The sequence below is a fragment of the Typopeltis vanoorti genome, chromosome 10, assembly GCF_054136105.1.
Source record: "Typopeltis vanoorti isolate ZY-2024b chromosome 10, IOZ_Tvanoo_1.0, whole genome shotgun sequence".
Taxonomy (NCBI): Eukaryota; Metazoa; Arthropoda; class Arachnida; order Uropygi; family Thelyphonidae; genus Typopeltis; species Typopeltis vanoorti.
Window position 1 is genome coordinate 102,777,280 of NC_143558.1, and position 27,132 is coordinate 102,804,411.

Here is a 27,132-nt window from a genome sequence, read left to right on the forward strand (position 1 = left end):
TCAGTTTTTCGTAATTTTTTCTGTAACTTTCACTTCTACATCCTTGCATTCTTTCACTCCATCAGTTTCTCTATCTTTTGTTTCATTTCCATTTCTTTCATGTACACCATCTATCTTTTCAGTCAATATCGCATTCTGTGTATTGTGTTCCAACAATATATCACACTTCCGACAAATCCATACTTTCTCTTGTCTCTCGTTCATTCTCTCTCTCTCTCTGTCTCCACAAAGACATGTCTTACACTCTGCTATGCATACACATTGCACTCACGAAATTGAATCAGTTTAGAAAAGTCTATGTCACCAATGCTATTTCACTTCCATGGAATTCGCCTAGTAGCACCGTTCGATGCCCGTGTGGTTGACCTCGTGACTACCATTGTGCGATATTCCAAATGGCAATTTAGACTAATAAATCTGATAGATGTTGGAAGTTTTTTCCCACTTGGCTAGACTATAAATTATATATTTAGTTTAATCCTTTATCCAAGTGTAAGCAAACAAAGTTTGCGCCTGAAGTACTGTATCTTCAGGACTGGGGCAACTCATGGCAAAGGTGGACAAACTTCACATCACTTGCCCTAGTATCCCATAACGCAAAGCACATCTCCTTGCGGACATGTATAATGCTATGCATTATGGGAAGGGTCACTACCCAGACCAGTTTTGACCTTTATTGAGGTCTCTTCAGTGGGAGCCAGACCCAGAGGTGATATCAAGGTTGAAGCAATGTAGAAATCATATTTACCTATACGAGTTGCCAAAAGGTGTCACACCTTGTTATTAAATTACTCTGGATTAGAGAAAGATGTTGGAAGTTTTTTCCCACTTGGTGAGACTATAAATTATATATTTAGTTTAATCATTTATCCAAGTGTCAGGCACAAACTTTGTTTGCTTACACTTTCTCTAATGCAGAGTAATTTAATAATAAGGTGTGACACCTTTTGGCAACTTGTATAAGTTAATATGACTTTTGCATTGCTTCAACCTTGGTATCACCTCTGGATCTGGTTCCCACTGAAGAGACCTCAATAAAGGTCAAAACCATTCTGGGTAGTGACCCTTCCCATAATGCATAGCATTATACATGTCCGCAAGGAGATGTGCTTTGCATTATGGGATACTGAGGCAAGCGATGTGAAGTTTGTCCACCTTTGCCACGAGTTGCCCCAGTCCTGAAGATAATTCAGACGCAAACTTTGTTTGGTTACACTTGGATAAAGGATTAAACAAAATATATAATTTAAATTCTGATAGAATTCACACCAAAATCACTCAGACACACTTCATTATTAAAAATAAATAATAAAACCCTAAAATTTATGAAACACTGCCAATTATTATTCAAAATAGCACTTCTCTTTCCAGAGCTCTTTCTGACACTACACAACTTATGGCCCTCTAGAAGCCAGTCTTTAATCAATTAATGTTTTGGATTTGATGGTAATATTAACATTAACAAGATGCAGTTGTTAATGACATGTTGACATTGCTGTCGGTTAGTGAGAGTGACTTGTTTGGGAAATGGTGAAACAAGAAAAGGTTACTGTCAAAAATGGATGTATGTGGAAGTATAAAGTGGGTGATTATAGGAAGATCTATAATCAATTAGCTTCAGTATATGGGGTGGATAAGCTGTGCAAAAAAAAAAAAAAAATGTTGACAGTGAATGGAAATTCATAAGGCAGTATCTGACACAAGCAATGTATAAATGCATATCAAGAGTTAAGTGAGTAAACAGAGTAGGAGTGAAATGGATGAACAATGAAAATAAGCAACCTATGTTGGAAAAGAAAATGCTATGGAGTAGGTACAAGACAGTTGGTAGCGATCGGAACCATGAAGAGTATAAATTGTAGGCTAGGAAGATAACGAGCATGGTAAAGAAAGAAAAGGCAGTATGAGAAGAGACTAGGTGGTAAGGGCAAGGTTAATATAGGGAATTTTTCCACTATATGGCAAGCAAAAGAAAGAATAATTATGGCATGCTGACACCAGTGGACAGTCATTGCAGCAGAATAACAGCTGCAAAGGATATAGCGGAATTATTTAATGGGCACGTTATTTGTGTATATCATTCCGGTGTAAATGATACCATGCAACATATAGAAGGCAGGGAAGTATTAGGAGAACTGGAAGTGAAAGAATCAGAGGTGTATCAGGTTTTGATTGGATTAGATGCTAATAAGGCTGTGGGAATAGATGGCACATCACCACATATTCTTCAGGAATTGCACAACAGTTTGCTATGTGCTTGACCTGGTTATTTAATAAGTCTTGCAATGGGTAGAGTGCCTAAGGAATGGAAAGAAGGCAAAATCGTACCATTCCACAAGCATGGTTCTAGGATAGAAGTTTCCAATTATAGACCACTCTGAATAACTATATTTGTGATCAAGGTAGTGCAGAGACTGATTAGGAATAGAATACAGGATTGGGTTAATGGATATGGCATTCTTTATGATGGTCAGGATGAATTTGTAAAGGGTAGGGCTTGTTTTAGCAATTTACTTGCATTTCATAATAAAGTAACAAGTTTGTTAGATAAAGGAAAATCATATACAGCGATATTCTTGGACTTTGCCAAAGCATTTGACAGATTACCACATGATAAGTTAGTGTACAAGCTGCAGACGATGAGAATAGATAGAATAATGCTTGAATGAAGATTGGCTCTCTGAATGATATTAGCATGTTATGTGTGATGGAGCAGATTTTCAAAAAAGAGGGTAACCATGCCTCATGGTTATGTTCTTAGGCCCCTGCTGTTTAACTTGTTTGTAAATGATATATCATGTGGTCTTACTGGGGATCTTCAGGTGTTTGCTAATGATGCAAAGCTAGGGAGAATTATAAGTAGCACTGCTGATGTTAATTCCCTTCAGGAAGATTTGAACAGAGTTTTGACTTGGACAAAGGAGTTAATATTAATAAGTGCAATTTTGGAGTGCAGAAATATAAGGCTCTATACTATATTGATGGTGCCGTATTGCAGGAAGTGGATGAGATTCGAGATCTGTGAGTGATGGTTGACGGTAGACCAAAGTTTAGAGTGCATATTGGAAGCGTTGCAAAGACTACACATCATAGTGCTGCTATGATAAGACCTACTCTAACGTGTAGGGATAAGGAAGTAGTTGTGTCACTGTATAAAGCACTGCTCAGACCACACAATTATACTATTGTGCTCATATTTGGTCACCTGGTTTTCAACGTGATGTGGAAACATTGGAGAGGGTCCAGAGACTAGTGATTAAGAGAAGATCAGGACTTTGGATTGCTGGCTACGGAGAGAGTTTGAAGAAATGATGATGATTGCAGAGTAGTTTGGTAGATAGGAGGAAAAGAAGTGATACGATAGAGATATTTTAAGTTAGTTAGAGGATTTTATCGGATTAATCCAGATGGAATTATAAAAAGAGTAGAAGGTGAGAGTGGAAAAACCAGAGGCCATCTCTGGAACTTATGTAAGAATGTGGTGAATAGAGTTAAGAGGCAGCTTTTACAAGGAGTGTTAAGAATTTCAGATTCGGTAGGATAAATATGTTGTCAGTTGAATGAATCTCCCACAATGAGTCTGCCGAATCCATGGTGCATGCAACTATAATAATGATGATAATAATAATTTGAAGTCTTAGTGTTATTACTTCCCTTAAGGGGAAAAATTGGAAAGGGGAACAATTTTTATCCTTTTTCCACTCCTTTGTAACTTGACCCAATCTAAGACGATCAAAACATGCAGTGATATATCAACAAATCTTACAGCTTTATTCACATTAAGTTTGCTCAATTCCTAATTTATTTCTTGTTCACTCTTCACCAGTTTCCCCTACACAGTGTTCATAAGTTCTGCATGATGTCACATTTACAAGAATGAATTGCTCATTTAACATTTAAACTATATAGTCTGCAGTGGTGTTCTACTGGTCATGCATTCAAAGAACTAAGTGGGATTTTTTTTTTTTTTTAAATCTCATTAGCTAACTGCTGCTTATACTGCATTTTTGCTATCTTTATTAAACAAGTTGCTTTTTTTTTATGTGCTCTCATGCAACTGATTAATATCACTCATCTCATACTACTCCTGTAAGAAGCACAAAAGAAAACCAACTAACCAAACACACAACGACAACAAAAAAAAAAAAAAAGTCCTGATGAGTAAGATAGGAGAGTAAGATAATTCTCTTATAAAAAAGCTGGAGGTAGGACATAAGCAACCAATTATTAACCAGTACATATCTCTGGAGTGGTCACTAAGCTATTGTATACTGTAGAGGCTGGTAAGAAAAGATATCCATAAGTGGGTAGGCAGTACTCTGATTCTTTATAGAGGCCAACATGGCTTTGTTAAAGGAGAGACTTCCTTTAGAAATCTGCTCTTATTCTATAGAATAAGAGCAAATTTCATCCATCTCTGTTGTCACTCTTATAAGAGTGACAACAGAGATGGATGGATAGAGGAAACAGATATACCACGATAATTCTGGATTTTGCTCAGGTAGGTTCTTATACAAACTCAAAGGGATGGGTATGCAAAATAGGCTCGTGACATGGAAAAAAGAGTTGCATAGCTAAGAGATCACAAAGCGATGACGTGCTAAGACTAAGAGAAGAAATGTGACTAGTGGGATATCTCAGAGTTCTGTGAGCCATTGTTGTTTAACTTGTATATTAGTGATATATGCATTTCTGAGTTGTGCATTAATTAGAATAAGTGAAATGCTGAAGAGAACACTGATTTGTAGGAATAAAAGTATGTTAGTATGTTAGTCCTACAAATAATAAGCTACATCAGGAAAACTGTGCTCAAATATGATCATCTCAGTTGAGCAGAAATACAGAAACAGCCAAAAAAGATCCAGCAGAGGATAGTCAAGATGATATCTGGTAAGTGAATTTAACAGCATAGATACAAATGATTTTTTGAAGTTTGTAAGAGAAGAGAGAACTCAGGATCATCCCTGGAAGATGAGCAAGAATATAGTTAGGAAGCATGTGAGGTTTATCTCACTTTCAGTAAATGTGTTCAAGGAGAGATATAATAGGTATGTAGACATTCAATGACACAGAATGATCTTTTTTGAAAAGTCTGAAGGCTTCCTGGAGGAGCCCACATTGAGCAGCCTAGTTGAATGTCCATTAAAACTGCCAAGTTCCACTTGTATTCATGATAGGTAATGCATTTATGAGGTAAAGCAACAGTGTCATATAATTCTTTTATACGGATAGCATATGACACCAGAATAGAGATATATTTATATCCACATGTAGTAAAAGCATGGTCTTCAATCTAAGCTTTGATGTATCTATAAACAAGCACCATTCAAAAGGAACATGTTTCCCCTACAGTGTTAACATCATCACTGAAAAACACAGTCACCACTCATAAACAATAATTCTAAATTTTCTAATGAGGTGATTTTTGTGCCTTTCTCATGCAAGTTGTTGTACCCTAAGATTCAGATCTTCCACAAGATTATCCAACTCTACTTGTATTATCAAACAAAATGCTCATATAACTAGCAGAGCATGATATTTTCAGTTCATCAGCAGAGTTGTCTTCATTCATAGTCAATGTTTTATGTGGTTTAGGAAATCGCAATGTATTATCATTCAACAATGGTCTTAACTATTAACAAGTTTTTTCACTATATTATTTCAGGAAATTACAACGTACTAGGATATACATTAAAATAAATTTTAATATATTTCTATATTTCGGCAACGTCACGCTGCCATTTTCAAGAACTTAGGTACAAGATACGTGCACGCAGGCACAGCAAAACAATAAATGAGCAAGAAGTATGAAACTATTATTTCTCCTAAGGTCCTGATGGTGCCCTCTAGCGGGCAATGTTGGTATTCTTGGGCGATTGGGCTGAAGGTCTTCTGATGTAGGTTTCCCAAATTTGAGGAAGTCTCATGCAGCCAAATTTGTTGAGGTCTGGCTTGTTTCTTAAGGCTGAAGCTGATTCTATGAAAAGCCTTTCATATTTGTATTTGCTACGGTCTATTATCCTGGCTTTTTTCCACCGTATTCTATGGCAGGTATCCAGAGCATGGTCAGCAAGACCAGAGTGGCTGTATTGGTGAAACCGGATATAGTCCTTGTGTTCTGAAATTCTGATATTTGTTGTCCTGCCTGTTTGGCCGAAGTAGGACAGCTCACAGCTGCAAGGGACCTGGTACACACCAGGTAGGTCTGGGGGGGGGGGAGGTTGGTCTTTTGTTGAGCGGATAAGGGATGCCAATTTTTTATAAGGTTTGTAACAAGAAGTTAAGTTATGTTTTTTTAAGATTTTTGTGATTTTTTCTGAGGTGCCTCGGATATAGGGTATGGTGATGGATTTAGAGTAATCCTTGTTGTGAGGATGGGGGGGGTTGTGGTTTACTGGTTTTAATATTTTTTGGATTTTTTGGGGGGGTAGCCATTGGCTGAGAACGTGTTGAGGATGTGGTTTAGTTCTGTGGTTAGGGCATTGTCATTCGAGCAGATAAGTTTAGCCCTGTTGTGTAGTGTCTTAATGACTCCATATTGTTGTGAGGGGAGGTGGTGGGATAGTCGGTGAATGTATCTGCCTGTATGGGTGGGTTTTCTGTATACTGAGAAAACCAAGGTTCCATCAGGCTGGCGGGTGACTGGTGTGTCTAAGAACGGAATGCAGTTGTTTTTTTCTTCTTCCAGGGTGAATTTGATTCTGGGGTGTTGGTTGTTTAAGTGTGTTAAGAAGGAGAGGAGTGCATCAGAGCCATGTGGCCAAATAGCGAATACATCATCTACATAGCGAAGCCAAATGGTTGGTTTTTGTGGGGCAGAGTTCAAGGCTTGCTCTTCAAAAGTCTCCATATAAAAGTTGGCCAAGGGTGGAGAGAGTGGAGAACCCGTGGCTGTCCCCTCTATTTGTTTGTAGAATTTTCCTTGCCTAACAAAATAGCCTGAGTTCATTGTGAACTGAAATAGGGCTGTGATATCGGGAGGAAATTTAGCTTGGATTAGCTCTAAGGATTCTTTGAGTGGGACATTCGTAAATAATGAGGAGACATCAAAACTGACCATTATGTCAGTGTGTTTGAGTGTAAGGTTTTCAATGCTGGCTTTGAAGTGGGATGAGTTTTTTATGTATGAAGGTGTGTTGCCAGTATAGTGTGAGAGAGCTTTGGCCAAATGTTTTGCTAGTTTGTATGTGGGGAATCAATGCCATCCACTATGGGACGTAATGGCACATTTTCCTTGTGAATTTTTTTGGCTTGGGAGGTGTCGGATCCCGCGTTCAATCCATATCATGATATCCTCAGCAGGTATTCTTCTGGGCGCAATGGCGAAGTTGTGGCCACGTGCCAGGGTGTCGAGTGCTTCAGGTTTCACACTTAGTGACGACAGATTCACTACCTAGGAAGTTGTGGTTTCGAGATCGCGACCTTTTTTAAATTTTTGAATTTTTTGATGTGTCGATCTCGGACTAATCTAAACTCTTTCTCCGCTGCAGTGCAGGAGATGTCGCATAAAATCGACCAAATTTCGTGGCTTAAGATGCTTGAAAGGTCATCTTCGAGTGCCTGTATAGCTGAGTTAGCTTCACTCAGGAAATGGCGAGTGGCGGCAATTTGTTCTCTGAGTAAGGCTTGGCTGGCACGGTTATAGATACGGAGTGCCTTTTGCGAAGAGAAACGGTGCTTGAATTTCACACAGTTAGGGATTACCTGGTTATCCCGGCAGCGCTTCAGGAAGGCAAGACGATTCAGTTGTCTTGCTAGCTTCAACTTCAATTTACCATAATGGTGTGCTTTACGTGCGGTAACATCTCCGTGGATTATCGTAATTCTCGTTGAAAGGCTTAGACATTGGTTATGCATTTTCACTATATTATTTCAGGAAATTACAACGTACTAGGATATACATTAAAATAAATTTTAATACATTTCTATATTTCGGCAACGTCACGCTGCCATTTTCAAGAACTTAGGTACAAGATACGTGCACGCAGGCACAGCAAAACAATAAATGAGCAAGAAGTATGAAGCTATTATTTCTCCTAAAGTCCTGATGGTGTCCTCTAGCGGGCAATGTTGGTATTCTTGGGCAATTAGGCTGAAGGTCTTCTGATGTAGGTTTCCCAAATTTGAGGAAGTCTCATGCAGCCAAATTTGTTGAAGTTTGGCTCGTTTCTTAAGGCTGAAGCTGATTCTATGAAAAGCCTTTCATATCTGTATTTGCTACGGTCTATTATCCTGGCTTTTTTCCACCGTATTCTATGGCAGGTATCCAGAGCATGGTCAGCAAGATCAGAGTGGCTGTATTGGTGAAACCGGATGTAGTCCTTGTGTTCTGAAATTCTGATATTTGCTGTCCTGCCTGTTTGGCCGAAGTAGGACAGCTTATAGCTGCAAAGGACCTGGTACACACCAGGTAGGTCTAGGGGGGGAGGAGGTTGGTCTTTTGTTGAGCGGATAAGGGATGCCAATTTTTTATAAGGTTTGTAACAAGAAGTTATGTTTTTTTAAGATTTTTGTGATTTTTTCTGAGGTGCCTCGGATATAGGGTATGGTGATGGATTTAGAGTAATCCTTGTTGTGAGGGGGAGGGTGGGGGTTGTGGTTTACTGGTTTTAATATTTTTTGGATTTTTTTTGGGGCGGGTAGCCATTGGCTGAGAACGTGTTGAGGATGTGGTTTAGTTCTGTGGTTAGGGCATTTTCATTCGAGCAGATAAGTTTAGCCCTGTTGTGTAGTGTCTTAATGACTCCATATTGTTGTGAGGGGGGATTATTGTCCATACCCCCCCGTATTTATGGACTCCCAAAAATTCACAAGGAAAATGTGCCATTACGTCCCATAGTGGATGGCATTGATTCCCCCACATGCAAACTAGCAAAACATTTGGCCAAAGCTCTCTCACACTATACTGGCAACACACCTTCATACATAAAAAACTCAGCCCACTTCAAAGCCAGCATAGAAAACCTTACACTCAAACACACTGACATAATGGTCAGTTTTGATGTCTCCTCCTTATTTACGAATGTCCCACTCAAAGAATCCTTAGAGCTAATCCAAGCTAAATTTCCTCCCGATTTCACAGCCCTATTTCAGTTCACAATGAACTCAGGCTATTTTGTTTGGCAAGGAAAATTCTACAAACAAATAGAGGGGACAGCCATGGGTTCTCCACTCTCTCCACCCTTGGCCAACTTTTATATGGAGACTTTTGAAGTGCAAGCCTTGAACTCTGCCCCACAAAAACCAACCATTTGGCTTTGCTATGTAGATGATGCATTCGCTATTTGGCAACATGGCTCCGATGCCCTCCTCTCCTTCTTAACACACTTAAAACAACCAACACCCCAGAATCAAATTCACCCTGGAAGAAGAAAAAAACAACTGCATTCCATTCTTAGACACACTAGTCACCTGCCAGCCTGATGGAACCTTGGTTTTCTCAGTATATAGAAAACCCACCCATACAGGCAGATACATTCACCAACTATCCCACCACCTCCCCTCACAACAATATGGAGTCATTAAGACACTACACAACAGGGCTAAACTTATCTGCTCGAATGACAATGCCCTAACCACAGAACTAAACCACATCCTCAACACGTTCTCAGCTAATGGCTACCACCCAAAAAAATCCAAAAAATATTAAAACCAGTAAACCACAACCCCCCCCCCCCCTCCACCTCACAACAAGGATTACTCTAAATCCATCACCATACCCTATATCCAAGGCACCTCAGAAAAAATCACAAAAATCTTAAAAAAACATAACTTCTTGTTACAAACCTTATAAAAAATTGGCATCCCTTATCCGCTCCACAAAAGACCAACCTCCCCCCCCTAGACCTACCTGGTGTGTACCAGGTCCCTTGCAGCTGTAAGCTGTCCTACTTCGGCCAAACAGGCAGGACAGCAAATATCAGAATTTCAGAACACAAGGACTACATCCGGTTTCACCAATACAGCCACTCTGGTTTTGCTGATAATGCTCTGGATACCTGCCATAGAATACGGTGGAAAAAAGCCAGGATAATAGACCGTAGCAAATACAGATATGAAAGGCTTTTCATAGAATCAGCTTCAGCCTTAAGAAACGAGCCAAACCTCAACAAATTTGGCTGCATGAGACTTCCTCAAATTTGGGAAACCTACATCAGAAGACCTTCAGCCCAATCGCCCAAGAATACCAACATTGCCTGCTAGAGGGCACCATCAGGACTTTAGGAGAAATAATAGCTTCATACTTCTTGCTCATTTATTGTTTTGCTGTGCCTGCGTGAACGTATCTTGTACCTAAGTTCTTGAAAATGGCAGCGTGACATTGCCGAAATATAGAAATATATTAAAATTTATTTTAATGTACATCCTAGTACGTTGTAATTTCCTGAAATAATATAGTGAAAATGCATAACCAACGTCTAAGCCTTTCCACGAGAATTATTAACAAGTTTAAGTATTTTATTACATAAAGACTTTCTTAAAAAAAAAAACTGGTATGTTTGTTAAACAGAAGTAGGAATTATTTGCCCAGTCTTTCCTCTTCCATACTACTGGGATAACAAATGTCACTGATGAATGTACTATTTAATTATTTTTTTTTAAATACTGTACTTATCTGCTTTGGATATGAAGTAGGGATCAGGAATGATCACTTTATATATAGAGCACAACTTATATGCTATTTTAATCAGAGCAGTGAATACTAATTTCATATATTTTAACATCACTGCTGTTATGCAGAAAATTATATCTGCACTTCCTACATTTATAAGACATCATGCACTGGCATCTTCAGATAGCAATCAAAATCATGCAGCCTGCAACAACAAACTATACCAAAATGCATTTCATAAAGTCAATTTAAACACACAATACTGGTTAATAGATAGTTAATAGGTAGCCATATATCTGCCTGTTCTTGCTATGCATAGTAATGCAATCTAGTCATATGAAGGATGCATCTCACTGAACACTAACACTGATCCATACACATCACATGACATGATGATAGCATAATCTAGTGCACTTACTTGTAATGGAGAATGTCAACCTTGAACTGACCGATATGACTCATTGTTGCTGACCAGTGCCAACTGGACAAGACATTTTCTTAAACAAATATGAATGACATTTTTGCATTCAGTACATGCAATTTCAATGCTGTGGAATATATTATACTTCAATGTTTTTTTTTTTTTCAATATATAAATTTTTAAACAGATAGTCATTTATGTGATTAATTATATAAATCAAGTGGATATTAAATCCAGCATTATCTCAAAGCCGAATATAGAAACTATAAAAGTTTCATACAAAATTTGACCAGTGAGCTTATGTGAATACACTCACTGGTTGAACAGCTGTTTCAAACTGATTGGTTCTCCTCAGAGACCAGGCAGAAACCTTAAGAGAGCACAAATTCTCATTCAGTACTAAGAAACTCTAAGTGTATTTTTCATAAGCGAACCCTCGGTCGGTGCATAAAGTATTTACTAAAATAAACAGCCAAAAGGCTTCATTTTGACGATGCAAAATTATATAAATCAAGTGGATATTAAATCCTGCATTATTTCAAAGCCGAATATAGTAATATAGTAACTATAAAAGTTTCATACAAAATTTGACCAGAGAGCTTATGGGAACACATTCGCCGGCATTTACAAGTTGCCCTAGCTGTACCTTATAGGAGAACATGATCACTGCCCAAACATCCATATATTTGCCTCCTATTGGTCCATTTTGATAAGGTTTCACTGGCCAGACCAAACTGAAACAGCTGTCAGGCCGAAATGAAGCCTTTTGGCTCTTTATTTTAGTAAATACTTTATGCACCGACAATGACTTCGCTCATGAAAAACACACCTCTCCGACATTTCGAGTTTCTTAGTACTGAACAAGAGATTTTCCTCTCTTAAGGTTTCTGCCTGGTCTCTGAGGAGAATGAATCAGTTCGAAACAGCTCTGAGGCCAGTGAAACATTATTAAAATGGACCAATAGGAGGCAAATATATGGATGCTTGGGCAGCGATCATGTTCTCCTATAAGGTTTGGCTAGGGCAACCTTGTAAATGCCAGCAAGTATATTCCCGTAAGCTCTCTGGTCAAATTTTATACGAAACTTTTATAGTTACTATATTTGGCTTTGAAATAATGCTGGATTTAATATCTACTTGATTTATATAATTTTGTATCACCAAAATGAAGCCTTTTGGCTCTTCATTTTAGTAAATATGTTGTGATTAATGCTTCAAAAGAATTATAATAGCATTTGCAGGTTAGCAGCACTCTTCTGGCATACTGTACTTGCCCTAGCACAGAACAACTAATTGTTGCATGCATGAAATATCTGTTGCTTTTAATTTATACCAATTTTCTTATTCACAATGATGACATAGTGATACGGTTCATAAAATATTACTATATCTTTCTCTAATCAGATATTAAACTAGTTTAAACTTTTACTGGAGTGTTAATATGCTTCACCTTAATAAGCTATTAGGAATGCTCTTGGTATGCATGCTTCATTTAATTAAAATAATGTATTCTGTGTATTTTACATAAGGATACCAGCTGACATGGAATGCAAAAAGTATTCCTGTGAAGTTTTTACAGATCTGCTAGTACAGTATTAAATAAATGCTCTAAAGTTGGTTCCTTGAATTTTCTCTTGTACTCATAGTTATGCTAATACTGTAGTATTAGGTAAATATTACAGTTTAAGATATACTACTTAGCGAATTTAGATTTTTATGTTTTAACATCCTGAAATCATTTTCTACAATACTGTATTATAAGACGTCACACAAAGAATGGTTATTATTGTTGCAAATCCAATATAAAATATTTAATATCAGAAATCGAACACATGAGTGAAAGGGCCATTGGTTTCAACACTTAATACTTGTCTGTTGCCATATATTCCATTTCTAACGTAGACGTTGCACTCTTTGCACTTCTCATTTTTTTCAATAATTTTTTGACATTTTTCCACTAACAGTTGAAATAAATGTAAACCCAAATCTTTTGAAATATTCTGATGATACTGCACTGTTTTTCCCTTAAGCTTACCTCCAAGACAAGCCTGTGGGATAATCAAAATATCTCCAGGAAGATCCAGAATAGAAAGAAATGTCCCATTATCTGTTTCGCAGAGTTTTACATTCAAGGCTGCATTAACTAATTAAAAAGAAAAATAATAAACCAGAACAATTAATGTATGAATTTTGAATTAACATATTACTAAGTAATTAGGCTGTATGATTAGGGAGAGTATTATAGGCATAATCTAAAATCACAATTAAAGAGATAAAGAATACTAGATTGAACTAAATATAGTACTCTTTATCTCTTTAATAGATAAAGAGATAAAGAATACTGGATGAACTAAATATAAAAAAGTAACTAGATACATTTCAGAAACGTGTCAGTTGCATCTGTGCAGGAATGACTGTTGTGCTGAACATAAATATGTTTTCCAGGTACATAGATTTAGGGAAGTAACTGAGGATACAAGCAAGCCTTGTTGGATGCCAGCCTTGGCCAAGTGGTTAGCATATTTGCTATCCAATCAACAGTAAAAATAAATACTAATCTCATACAGAGATAGCAGGGTTTATATCTCCCTGAAACTCAGGTTTTTCATTCTGCATACAGGCAAACTGGCCAACAAGATGCATGAAATTTACAGGCAAAAAAATTGTTGGTGGAGAGTGATGACAGATGGTTGTGTGTTGATGGTAGTAGTAGTGATGTATTGTGTAGTTGGAGCAATAAGTGGAGGAGACAGTGACTTGTGTAGTGGAGTAGAGTGTACCCCCAGAATGAGTCCTGGGCTCCTCAATGGTTTCACTTAAAAAGAATAATATATAAATAAAATCTGGTGAGTCGCATAAAAAAAGAAGAAAAAGTGAAAAGTTGAAAAAAAATGGTATGGATTTTTAGATAATGTTTGTTCAATGAGGTAAAAAAAAACACAAAAAAGTCAAAACTGTGAGCATGTTGCCAAGATATGACATGAGTGAGCTGAGACAGAGGGCTATGGTTACAAATGATGCAATGCACACTGTGTGGGAGAAAGAGTGTGAAGTAGGTTGATGCATGGAGTTTGATGACAGAAAAAATTTGTACTTGCAAAACAGATTATACTTAAATGGATGTGGAGTCAGGTGGTTGGGAAAAAACTGTTTTGAAAGAGTGAATATAAATCATCAGGGAAACTAGATGAGTCATCATGGTTGTATAAGAGTTTAGACATGCACATTTAATGTGAGAGGTTAAATTTGTGATTGTAATGGAAAGAGAGATGGTATGGATGACCCCAAGAATGGCATGACTATTTCGTCAGAAAGAAAGATAATGGCAGAAGTGGAAAAGGAAATTTGGTTGAAAAATCAACTGGGGAGTACTTATTTGAATACCTATTAATATTTACTTGAATGTCTATTAGTCTGGTGAACTACTTCCATATGCTTCTCGTAGACAGGCTTATACGTTGGTTATGCATTTCTAAATCACTTAGGGAATTGAACAGCGTAGATCCGAATATAAATTAAATTATACTTTAATAAATATCTCCGATATTTCGGCAACGTCACGTTGCCATTTTCAAAAGGAACTTACAAAAAAGGCACGTGCACACAGGCACTACAACACAGTAACTGAGAATGAAGATATGAAGCTATCGTTCTCCTAGAAGTCCTGATGGTGCCCTCTAGCGGGCTAAGTAGGTGTTCTTGGCCGTTGGGCTGAAGGTCTGCTGATGTATGCCTCCCAAATTTGGGGCAGTCGCATACAACCAAATTTGTCGAGGTTTTGGGAGTTTCTTAGGGCTGAGGCTGATTCCATAAATAGTCTTTCGAATTTGTATTTGCTATGGTGTATTACTGTAGCTTTCTTCCACCGTATTCTGTGGCGTGTATCCAGAGCATGGTCTGCAAGACCAGAATGGCTGTACTTGTGAAACCGGATGTAGTTCTTGTGTTCAGAAATTCTGATACAGGACTACAAAGGTAAGCTCAATGCTCTTCTATTAGATCGGGCTACTTACCTCCCTATCAAATATAATCCCACCAACTCACAAATCAGAAAACTTCACAGGCTCCTTAAGAAAGTTACTTCTTGGCCTATAGAAGTTACCAACAGATTAAAGCCGTTTAACTCTATACTCCTCCCGTATTTACAGACCCCCAAAAATACATAAAGAAAATGTGCCATTACGTCCCATAGTGGATGGCATTGATTCCCCCACATATAAATTAGCTAAACATTTGGCCAAGGAGCTCACACACTATACTGGCAACACACCATCACACATAAAAAACTCAGCCCACTTCAAAGCCAGCATAGAAAACCTTACACTCCAACATACTGACATAATGGTCAGCTTTGACGTCTCCTCCTTATTCACAAATGTCCCACTCAAGGAAACTTTAGAGCTAATCCGAGCTAAATTTTCTCCCGATATCTCAGCCCTATTTCAGTTCACAATGAACTCGGGCTATTTCGTTTGGCAGGGAAAATTCTACAAACAAATAGAGGGGACAGCCATGGGTTCACCACTCTCTCCACCCTTGGCCAATTTCTTTATGGAGACCTTTGAAGAAAAAGCCTTAGCCTCTGCCCCACAAAAACCAACCATATGGCTTCGCTACGTTGATGATGTGTTCGCTATTTGGCCACATGGCTCTGAAACACTCCTCTCCTTCCTTACACACTTAAACAACCAACACTCCAGAATCAAGTTCACCCTAGAAAAAGAGGAAAACAACAGCCTCCCTTTCCTAGACACACTAGTCACCTGCCAGCCTGATGGAACCTTGGTTTTCTCAGTTTATAGAAAACCCACCCATACAGGCAGATACATTCACCAACAATCCCCCCCCCCTCACAACAATATGGAGTGGTGAAAACACTATACAACAGAGCTAAACTAATCTGTTCTACTGACATGGTCCTAAACACTGAACTAAATCACATCCTCAACACTTTCTCGGTCAATGGCTACCCCCCCCCCAAAAAAAATCCCAAAAAAATTAAAACCTACAAACCACAGCCCCCCCCCCCTCCACAACAAAGATTACTCTAAATCCATCACCATTCCCTACATCCGAGGCACCTCAGAAAAAATTACAAAAATTTTAAAAAAACATGACCTCACCTCCTGTTACAGGCCTTACAGAAAATTGGCATCCCTTATCCGCTCCACCAAAGACCAACCACTTCTCCTAGACCTACCTGGTGTATACCAGGTTCCTTGCAGTTGTAAACTGTTGTACTTTGGCCAAACAGGCAGGACAGCGAATATCAGAATTTCTGAACACAAGGACTACATCTGGTTTCACAAGTACAGCCATTCTGGTCTTGCAGACCATGCTCTGGATACACGCCACAGAATACGGTGGAAGAAAACTACAGTAATACACTGTAGCAAATACAAATTCGAAAGACTATTTATGGAATCAGCCTCAGCCCTAAGAAACTCCCCAAACCTCAACAAATTTGGTTGTATGCGACTGCCCCAAATTTGGGAGGCATACATCAGCAGACCTTCAGCCCAACGGCCAAGAACACCTACTTAGCCCGCTAGAGGGCACCATCAGGACTTCTAGGAGAACGATAGCTTCATATCTTCATTCTCAGTTACTGTGTTGTAGTGCCTGCGTGCACGTGCCTTTTTTGTAAGTTCCTTTTGAAAATGGCAACGTGACGTTGCCAAAATATCAGAGATATTTATTAAAGTATAATTTAATTTATATTCGGATCTACGTTGTTCAATTCCCTAAGTGATTTAGAAATACTTCCATATGCATTCACTTATGCATGAAGAATGATTCTGGAATATAGGCAATAGGTTCCAACAATCATTAAATGCAAAAGAAGAAAAATTATGGTGAATATGTTAACAAAAGAAGACTTTCTTAAGGAATAAAACAATGGGTACAGAATATTCAGGAAGGGCAGATATGATAGAAACAGTGGGCAAGTTCAGGGTGTTCACATTGGACCTCCCTAGTTTCAACGTGTTACTACTACTTAAGTATGTGGACCATGATATTGAAATTGTATAAATGAGAAAGAGCCAAGGAACACTCACCATGTTTTTGTAAAAAAAATCGTTCATGTGCTCATTTAGTAGCACACACAATGGCAAGTCAATAGTCTACTGTATTTACTCGAATAACTTGCACCCCTGATTTTATTTTGCGAAAAAAAATTTTTTTTTTTTAAATTTAAAACTTTTTCAGGTATATGCTTTTTTAGATAATGAATGTTCTTGTGACAGTTTCAGAATTTTGGAATTTGGTTGAAGAGAATCAGCATTTCAACTCAACAATCATCGGCTTGCCTTTGTTGTTGATTCGCACGATCTTTTGTTAATACTGCAACCAGTCATATGTTAGACCGGAAGTAGCAATAGAGAGTAGTAGATTCTTGGTAAGTGATACCCATTTTCAGTTTTTTTAAATCATGGTGATCTTATGATTCTGAAATGATAAAAGACAAGTAATAATAAAACTGTTTGTTTTAATTTAATTACAGAAGCATTGACAGAAACAGTGATGAAACAGTATATCGAATTCAAAAAATTCAAATATATCGCATGATGAAGATGAGCTGCCAATCACCTAAATAACATTGATAATCAAAATTTAAATCATTCATTTTATAAATAATGTGAGCAACTATAAATTGTAATGAATATTGAGAATTTAATTATAAATGTCAATTTAATTTTTTCCTGAAAAACTTTAGTTTTTGAAAATCTCCACATATATCTCGCACCACGATTTTTTTAACTTTAATTTTTTGGGAAAAAGTGAAAGTTATATTCAAGTAAATAAGGTATCTAGGACCAGGTGCTAGGGGTGATGGAGGACACAGCAGCAGAAATGTGATATTTCATGTTCTCTAGGCTGTCCACTTCAATTGCATAGCCTGTGTCCTTCACATACCCCCACAAGAAAAAATCAAGTGGGGGTAAGATCCGGAAATCATGGTGGCCAGAATTGGTTCTCCATGTCTGATCCACAGCTGAGGAAAGACCCTGTCAGGAGTTACACGGACTTCCAAATGCCAGTGTGGTGGAGAACTATCCTGTTGAGAGAGGATGTTTGGTTGCAAGTCTTTGAGTTGTGGAAAGACAAACGTTTCCAGCATGTTGAGGTAAATCATTCCATCAATATTAATTCCACAAAAAAAATGGGCCAATGATAGTGTTTCGTATTACATCACACCAAATGTTTACCTTGGAAATGAAATGCACGTGCTCCATGACACAGTGAGGATTTTCACTCCTGCATATCCTAACATTGTGCCTGTTCACTTTTCCACTGACATAAAAATCAAATCTGGAAAAGAATGACACATTCCAGAATTTCAGCTGCAAACAAAAAAATTACCCATTGTGGCTTATCATTTTGCTTGATTTCCTGCAACACCTGCACTTTGCACATGTGTAGACGCAACTTATGATGGACGACCTTGTGAATGGTGGCGCAGGGCATTTGCAGTTCATGCGACGCTCTCCTAACGAATTTGTCAGGCTTCGTGCAAAGGTCTCTTGAATCCTCTCTACCTTCTCTTCCGATTTTGGCAGCTTCCCTCTTTCATGTTGTTTCAAAATGTTTCCTGTCATTAGGAAATTTTCTTTCCACAAATGGATACTCTTGTCGTCAGGTGCTGCCTTTTTGTACACCTGATGGAACTCGCACTGCACTGCTTTGGTTGTTTTCAGCTCAGCTAACCACCACACAAATTTCACTTTCTCTGCCACTGATGCTATGTTTAAAACTACGACAGCCCTGTCCAGCAGCACCACCACATCATGACGCAGGTAAAAAAATTCTGAATGAAACATGTAGAGTCTCTCGAAGGTTTGAACAACTCAAACCTCACATATTTCTGCATTTTTTTCAATTTTTAACTGTTCTTTGAAACTAGGGAGGTCCAATGCAGATATCAACAGATTTCAACCTTTATTGTGGTCTCATCAGTGGGAGCTAGACCCAGACGAGACATCAAGGTTTAAGAAATGTAGAAGTCATATATTTCCCATATAAAAGTAGTGAAAAGGTGTATCACCTTATTTTTAAAATACTTAGGATCAAAGATAGCTAATGAATTTTTTTTTAATTGGTTATAAGTTAAATTAACTTGACATGAATTTATATCCTTGTTTAATCTTTTATCCAAATGTAAGCAAGAAAATATTGTGCATGAAATATCTTCACAGCTGGGCTACTTGTATCTGAAGGCAAATGACTTCACATTAATTGCCTTAATATACAGCGATATTCTTGAACTTTGCCAAAGCATTTGACAGATTACCACATGATAAGTTAGTGTTCAAGCTGCAGATGATGAGAATAGATAGAATAATGCTTGAATGAAGATTGGCTCTCTGAATGATATCAGCATTTTATGTGTAATGAAGCAGATTCTCAAAAAAGAGAGTAGCCATGCCTCATGGTTATGTTCTTAGGGCCCTGCTGTTTAACTTGTTTGTAAATGATATATCATGTGGTCTTACTGGGGATCTTCAGGTGTATGCTAATGATGCAAAGCTAGGGAGAATTATAAGTAGCACTGCTGATGTTAATCCTCTTCAGGAAGATTTGAATAGAGATTTGGCTTGGAAAAAGGATTGGATTTGTAGTTTTAAAATTAATAAGTGCAAGATGTTGCATAAGGTGCTAGGGAAAGCATCAGTGTCCATTCTTGTTGTGTAAGAGTGTGGTGAAGAGGGGTGTGAAAAGTAAATTTTTTACATGGAGAATTTTCAGTGAATGGAGCGCATTACCAGAATATGTTGTTAATGCAAGACATGTTAAAGATTTTAAGATTTGGTATGATAAACAAGTTGTCAGTTGAATGAATCTTGCATGATGAGTCTGTAAACTCAATGAAGGGTGCAATAATAATAATAATAATAATAATAATAATAATAAATATGATGAACTCATATATATATATACAGGGTGTTCGGGATAAATTTGACATATTTATAATTAATTATATTTTTCCGTAAGTTACATGTATTAACACACACTTCTCTTCATTTAAAAGTTTGGACCCTTCTTCATTCATATACAAGATGTCAGAAAGGATGGATAGCTGGAACCCACCTGAATCATGGAAGAGAATAACTTGTATCATGATGATTCGTGCCCGCCATCAAAATAAGGATATTACGACTGCTGCCCAATGCTCCCTGAATACAGTAAAAACAATCAGGAATGAACTAGAGACTTGCAATGGTGACTACGAGGATGTAGCAAGAAGCAAGATCCCTAGCAGACGATCTGATTGCGTTCGTACAGCAGAATTCCTCGCAAATCTGCAGGAACAGGTGTTGAAGAACCATGGCATTGGAATTCGGGCTTTGTTCGTGGAGTTGCTAACTGTAGTCAAGCCCTGGATAACAAGGGTAGCCAATGGTAGGCCGTATGTATGGCAGCAGGATTCGGCCCCTTGCCACACCTCTGGGAAAAGTCAAAAATGGTTGTCTGAAAATTTCTACGACTTCACCAGTCCAAATGTTTGGCCTCCAAACTCCCCAGACCTTAACCCCATGGATTATTTTGTATGGGGCGCAGTTGAAAAAGACACCAATCGCACTTCCAGTAATACAAAAGCCCAGTTAATGGATAAAATTAAAACAGTTTTTGCAGCCCTTCCCAGGGAGACTGTAGCATCAGCTTGTTCGAGGTTCCGCAGCAGAATTGAAGCTGTGATCGATGCTAATGGTGGTTATTTTGAGTAAATCTTGTTGATAGTATTGTAATTAACTCTGCCTGTAATGTTTTTTTGTCAATTCATTAAATTTAATAGATACAAAGAAGATTTTCTTTTTCCTTACGAAACTGTCAAATTTATCCCGAACACCCTGTAAATATATTGGAATAAAAACCAAGTAAGATTTCTGAACAAGAAATCTTACTTTGTTCAGAATCATGTTCAAAGTTCCTAGCAAGTGCTTACAGAGAAATATGTTTATTTATTTATTTATTCGTATGGAGTTTCCTCCCTTTTTCTCCCCCGCCCCTATTGGGGAGAGTCGAGTCCCCTCATCGCTGGTTAAGTATTAATGGCTGTAGATCTGTGTGTGTGTGTGTTCACGGGGCTGGTTTGCCTGCTTGCGGGATGAAAAACGCCAGATACACTGGAGGAAAACACCCTACAGCCCACGCCCAAGACTGGCTAACTTGGCTATGGCTGAGGAAGATCCTCAAATTCCTCACGTCTTCGATGGGAATCAAACCTGGGACACTCCTTCCCCAGTCATATGGTTGCGAAGCACACAGCCACTAGGCTAACTGCACGGACAAAGAAATATGTAAAAAAGTTATATGTAAAAGTAGTTAGGCAAAAGCTATGGGAAGAATTTGGTAAGAATGCAGAAAATAAATAGCATGAAGGTGACAAATTATGTTGTGGAGGCTACTGAAAGCTCTTCGAAATGAAGGAACAACACTGTGAAAAGAATCAGAGATGATAAAGGACATAAACACTGAAGATAAAGAGATACTGGATGTTTGGTGTAATTAATATTTAAAACTGTTAAATGAGTTAAACAGTAACAGAATAGTATAAAATGTTAAGCCCCCCTTATGAACAGGTGATTGCATTATACAGCTCTACCTATCAACTTACAACCTAGCCTTCTCATGGAGTGGCCAGTTTTCAGTAATGTGCGGTGATTAACTCATTGAGCATTTATAGTCGGAGGAAATGCCAACTAGAACCCCCCACCCTGAGTTTGTAGATGACCTTCACTGGCTAGTGCTTATCGGAGACCTGAAGTGGCCAATGTGATGTTTAGTCTCAGGATAAACAGTTCTTGCCTCTATCTCCCTTCTCCCCTTGTTTGCAATGTGAATGATACCCTTCAAGGGTACGTCGAACGTAATTAGAGACCTGCAACCTCCTCAAGGTACAACAGAAGAACAATTGTGCAGATAGGCTTGTAAATAGTACATGAATCCAAACCTGGTGACAACATGTCAGAAGACTTCCCAATCTGTTGGTGCATAATTGTACGACTACATTATTATTAACATCTGACCTCCATGTAGTCAGAGACTCCATTATACCTGGAGGAGAAAGTTGATGGGACGAACTGTTGAGGCCATGTTATGGTAAGAGACTGGTCACTCTGTGGAAGGGTGACATCCAAGTGTCTAAGTCACTGAATGTCTCTAATTCTCAATTCAACTATTCCCAAATCATACCATGAAAGTACACAAATGATTAGTGTCACTGTGATAAAAAATAAAAATATATATAAATAAAAACTAACTCTAATCTTTTCTTCTTCTTCTTCTGCAGCTTCTCCCACTTAAGTGGGGTCACTGTTGATGATGAGTCTCCTCCACATCCTCCTGTCTTGGGCTGTCACCACATTCAAGTTCTTCATCCTCAAGTCCTGTTCTACCAGCTCCCTCCATCTCTTCTTCGGCCGCCCACGCTTCCTCCTTCCTTGCACATCCATCTGCATGAGCCTTCTTCCCTTCCAAGTCCACATCCTTCCATAATACTCTTTCTTCAGCGTGTTTGATCTGCCTCACATGTAAAATGTCCTTTGCTGCTTTATTTCTACATTTTGCTAGTTGGTAAATTTTTCTCTGTCCTTCCTTTGTTTCTAATTGATCATACAGATCTTGATATGCCATGGCCTTCGCCTGTGCCACAACTCTCTTGGCTTCTTGCTTTCTCTCTCTGTCCTCTTCCACTCTTGACTCATCCCACTTATGCTTTGCCTTCCTCTTAGCTGTCACTGCCACTTGTACATTATTATTCCACCACCAACCCTCCTTCTGCTCTCTAATCTTTCCAAATGTCTCACCAAGCACTTCGATTGCACAGCTCAGGATTACTTTTGAATTATGCTTTCACCAATCTTGTACACTTTCCAGTCCATCCAAAATCCTCTCTAACACTCTCTCCATAAAACGATTCCTCGCACTCTCTTCTTTTAAGCGAAACCACTTAATTGTCTAAAAACTAACTCTAATAAAATTTGAAAAACAAACAAAATATCCTAACCTAAAAATATAAAAAACACCAACATCCCTACTAAAAAAAAAAAAAAAAAAAAAAAAAAAAAAAAAAAAAAAAAAAATTACTTTCACATTCATTTCACCTGTTGGTGAAATGAATGTGAAATGAATGTAATAGGCTGCACAAATACAGAACATGTGATGTACATCATCACTTACACTTATCTGGACCAGACCTCCAATATATTTTTGAAAAAAATCCAAATTTCCCCTGTCCGGCCATTGCTGACCACAGTCCACTTTTACTGTCTGGATAACCCTCTGTCTTATTCCTTTAGCACTAGGGTATATCAAAGGATCTGATATTTACAAGCAATATCAGATCCTTTGTGAGATCTGATATTGCTTGTAAATGAATACCAAATTGAGAATCATTTGCATTCAACCTCCTGTGGCTTAAAGTTTTTTGCCCTATTCAGTAATGTTCCTGATTGAGGCAATTCTTCAAATTCTGTGGGGAAAAAAGCTCTACTCTTTTCATCTCTTCGCTGTCTTATCTCGACTTTCCAATCCAATTATGCAAACAGTGATGTCATCCTCCACTTGGATATCCACAGCTCCAAATGGCTTCCTCTTTCAAATTCCACTAATTCAGCTGGAAGAGATGCAGCAGTATTTGATATAAGCAACAATCTAATGTAAATTGTGCATCTAACATACATACCTGATAACCCTCTCCACTCTCCCAATATCGTGGATCTTTTCTTAATTAGTTCTCATTCCAGGTATACTGTAGAGGTCAAAACTCTTCTTGGTAACTCAGCAGATGATAATCATATGCATGTTTTCTCTCTTAAAGAATGTTCTATCTCCTAAAGTATGTCCCATGTCCAGTCATTGCTGACCTCATATCCTCTGGCACTACAAAGGTGCTAAGTGAGGAATTTCTAGTCTTTCTTTCTGTTATTGTTATAGTTGTAGGAAATGCCAGTGAAACACCACCCTGCTTATTGTACTACTACTACACACACACATACTGTATATAATATACACCATTTCTCCTACTCATTACACATGTTCCCTGCAGTGCATAAACAAAGCTTCATGATTAGTGTCTTGAAACACCACATGCCTCCTTTCTTCCAAAAAGGATCTCAACTCACCTTCGCTTACCTTCAGTAATGCACAATTCACAGAGGATCAGAGCTCCCTTTGAAGAGATTTTTACCTTTAGCCTTTCATGGCATAAGCACATCGCAGCAATAACTAAGAAAGTGTATAAATCCCAAAGCTTCTCATCCTTAGAATACTGTTCACATGTTCAGCATAGAACACAATAACTTCCCTAAAGTTCTTGATGGTATCCAGAGGAGAGCGATTTGGATAACAGATTATTCATCTCTCTCTCTCTCTCTCTCTCTCTCTCTCTCTCTCTCTGCAACTTATTCAATCACAATCTGTTAGCCAAATTGCTCTCCTCTGGATACCATCAAGAATTTCAGGGAAGTTTTTGTGCTCTAAGGCAAACATGTGAAAAGTACAAAATTATAAAACTGTACTTCTCCTCTTTCTCTTTTATTCCATATGCTTCTGTTCTCTAGAACAACCTTAATTATAAAGTATTCTCCAACAAGTGGAACCTCCAGGTTTTCAGGAAATTATCAATAGGTTCGTTTTTTCACCACTCTCACCTACATCCATCCATCCACCCCCCCCCCCCCACACACACACAGTATCAATATGGTATAGGTTCTTTCACTTATAGCAAAAATAAGTAAATAAATAAAATAATAATACACACAAGCACACATTGCTTGGAAAGAAGTCAACAGACACCCTATGGGCAGGATATATCATGTCATGTAACGAGTGTAAATTAGGGGAATATGATTCTCCCAAATCAGTGCAACTGTGGCTGGGTGAAATGGCTGTGAGAAGGGACCTGATGGAGTATGAAAGGGGCATTGTGATAAGATGCCACATTGCAGGCCTATCTGTTTGGCAAATTGTTGACAAATTGGACCATCCCAGATCAACAATCAGTGTACCATACTGAGATGGAAACATAGGGAGTCAAATGCAGTGAACGACCCTACCACATTTACTGATAATATGTAAATATTATCAGTAAAGTAACAAAGGATAATATGTAAAAACCACCATTTGTTGGATGATATGTTAAATATGGAGTTACAGGAACACAAATCTGCACAAAAATATTCAGAACCAAGGCTCACAACACGAGTTTCCATGGTAGAACTGCAATATGCAAGTCTGATATCACCTGAACAACATGCACCATCGTCTTCAGTGGTGCAAAGAGCATGTGCAGTGGGATGTGAAAGCTTGGAAAGCTGTTATGGAGCAACAAATCATGCTACACCATCTACTAAACAGATGGAAGTGTGGCAGATGCCTGGTGAAGTCTTTCACCAGAGTGTTTAACACCAACTATGAAATTTGGAGGTGCCAGTGCTAGTGTGGTCCTGTTCTTCCTGGTTTGGCCTTCGACCACAGAGGTCCAAGGCCAAACAGACATTGAACTCCAAGAGGTATCTGAACATTCTGGACAATACAATGCTTCCTACTTTGCAGCGTTTCTATGGAACTGACCATCTCATTTTCAAGAAGACAATGAGACGTGTCATAAGGCTGTGGCTGTAACTGGGTGGTTTGTGGACATGAACATCACCACACTTGACTGGCCTCCACAGAACCCTGGTCTGAACCTTATTGAACATTTGTGAGATGAACTGGAGCATCAGGTGAGGTCAAAGGACGTCTGCCCCACAACAGTCCAGGACCTCATTACATGCCTATAGGAAAAGTGGTCCAAAATTCTCATTGATCACTATCATATGCTTGTGGAAAGTATGCCCCATAAGATTGCTGCAGTGATCACAATGTTATTTTAGGTGGATGCTATGACTGTTTGTTCCTCACACTATGGTGTCTGTTGACTTCTTTTCAAGCAGTGTACATATCCAGGAGGATTGCAATCAGGAGTACATATGAATATCCCAGATAGAAAATGTCATCACAAACCTAAAATATGAAAGGCAGCTGGAGAAGATGATATTTGACCATAAAAAGAAATATAGAGGTATGAAAGTTTTACAGTGGTTACACTGCCTAATTCAGAAGGCCTAGTGAGAAAGTCAACAAATTCCAGATGAATGGAAAAGATAAGAGAATAAGCAAAATTGATATGTTAGAGAGCAGGATGAATAAATTTACACAGAATAAGAAAGTAGTCAAAACACTAAATCAGCTGTATACAAGACAATGTTCAAACCAATTTTAACTTCGGGATCTGGAAGTTGGGTTACAAATCAATTGCTTAGTTGATTAAAGACTTGACACAGATATGATAGTTTGGAGAACCTTAGGAGGGTGAACAGATGCATTAATGGCAGAATTATATTTATAACTAAGATATTATAAGAAAACAATTTAACATTGGTAGCATTTCCAAAGTTGTCAACAAAGCTAATCTAGGAAGGTCAGCAAAATAGGTGTTTAATACTATGAGAGGAAAGTTTAGCAAAACAGATGACTGATTCCAGGATGGAAGGAAAAACACCTAGAGGAAGCCAGGATTAAGGTGGATTGTTAGAAGTGTCTCAGAAGACCAAAATGTAAAGCCTGAAAATATTGGACACCTGGTATTCTGGTCAAAAACTACTAACAGGAAGCTAGTAATAATGAAAACTTAATAATGTAGTACTATATAGTATTCTACACACCCTATGAGGATGTGTAGAAAGTTGGAGTACGAAAAGAAATTGGCAGCACAGGCCAAAGGAAATCCACCCATGTACACAGAGTCCTAATCCCATACACTGCAGGAATCTCTGATACAATTTCAAAGATCCTAAAAAATATAACTTGGTGTCTACTTTCTTTCCAGTTGAAAAACTTTCCTCCATGTTACCTTCCAAAAAAGGATAAACAGTCTCTTCTTTCCTTCTCAGGTGTTGATCAGGTTTCTTGTGACACACTCTCTCTCTTTCATACTTTGGACAAACAGTATGCTCATTTGCAAAGAGACTGCATGAACATCACTCTACTTCCTCTATAATCCCCTCCTCCCCTAAAGTCTTATTCAAAGACCTGCCATTTACACAGATGTCAT

The 27,132-nt window shown here is 38.2% G+C and overlaps 2 protein-coding genes across 4 annotated transcripts in view; both read right to left on the reverse strand.

Annotated features, from left to right (window-relative positions):
• The window catches only part of Desi (DM4/DM12 domain-containing protein Desiccate), a 136,976-nt gene extending 123,825 nt beyond the window's left edge, over nt 1-13,151 (reverse strand). Inside the window, exon 1 of the mRNA XM_090399084.1 lies at nt 13,069-13,151. The gene's annotated coding sequence lies outside the window, so the exon portion shown is untranslated. The remainder of the gene's footprint in view (nt 1-13,068) is intronic.
• LOC150102643 (D-aminoacyl-tRNA deacylase 2-like) overlaps nt 12,506-27,132 on the reverse strand; it is a 91,962-nt gene continuing 77,335 nt past the window's right edge. For all 3 annotated transcript variants that reach the window (XM_090399086.1, XM_090399087.1, XM_090399085.1), the window contains exon 4: nt 12,506-13,176. In XM_090399086.1, coding sequence (XP_090255212.1) covers nt 12,851-13,176 — 326 coding nt within the window. In that variant the 3' untranslated portion in view covers nt 12,506-12,850. The remainder of the gene's footprint in view (nt 13,177-27,132) is intronic.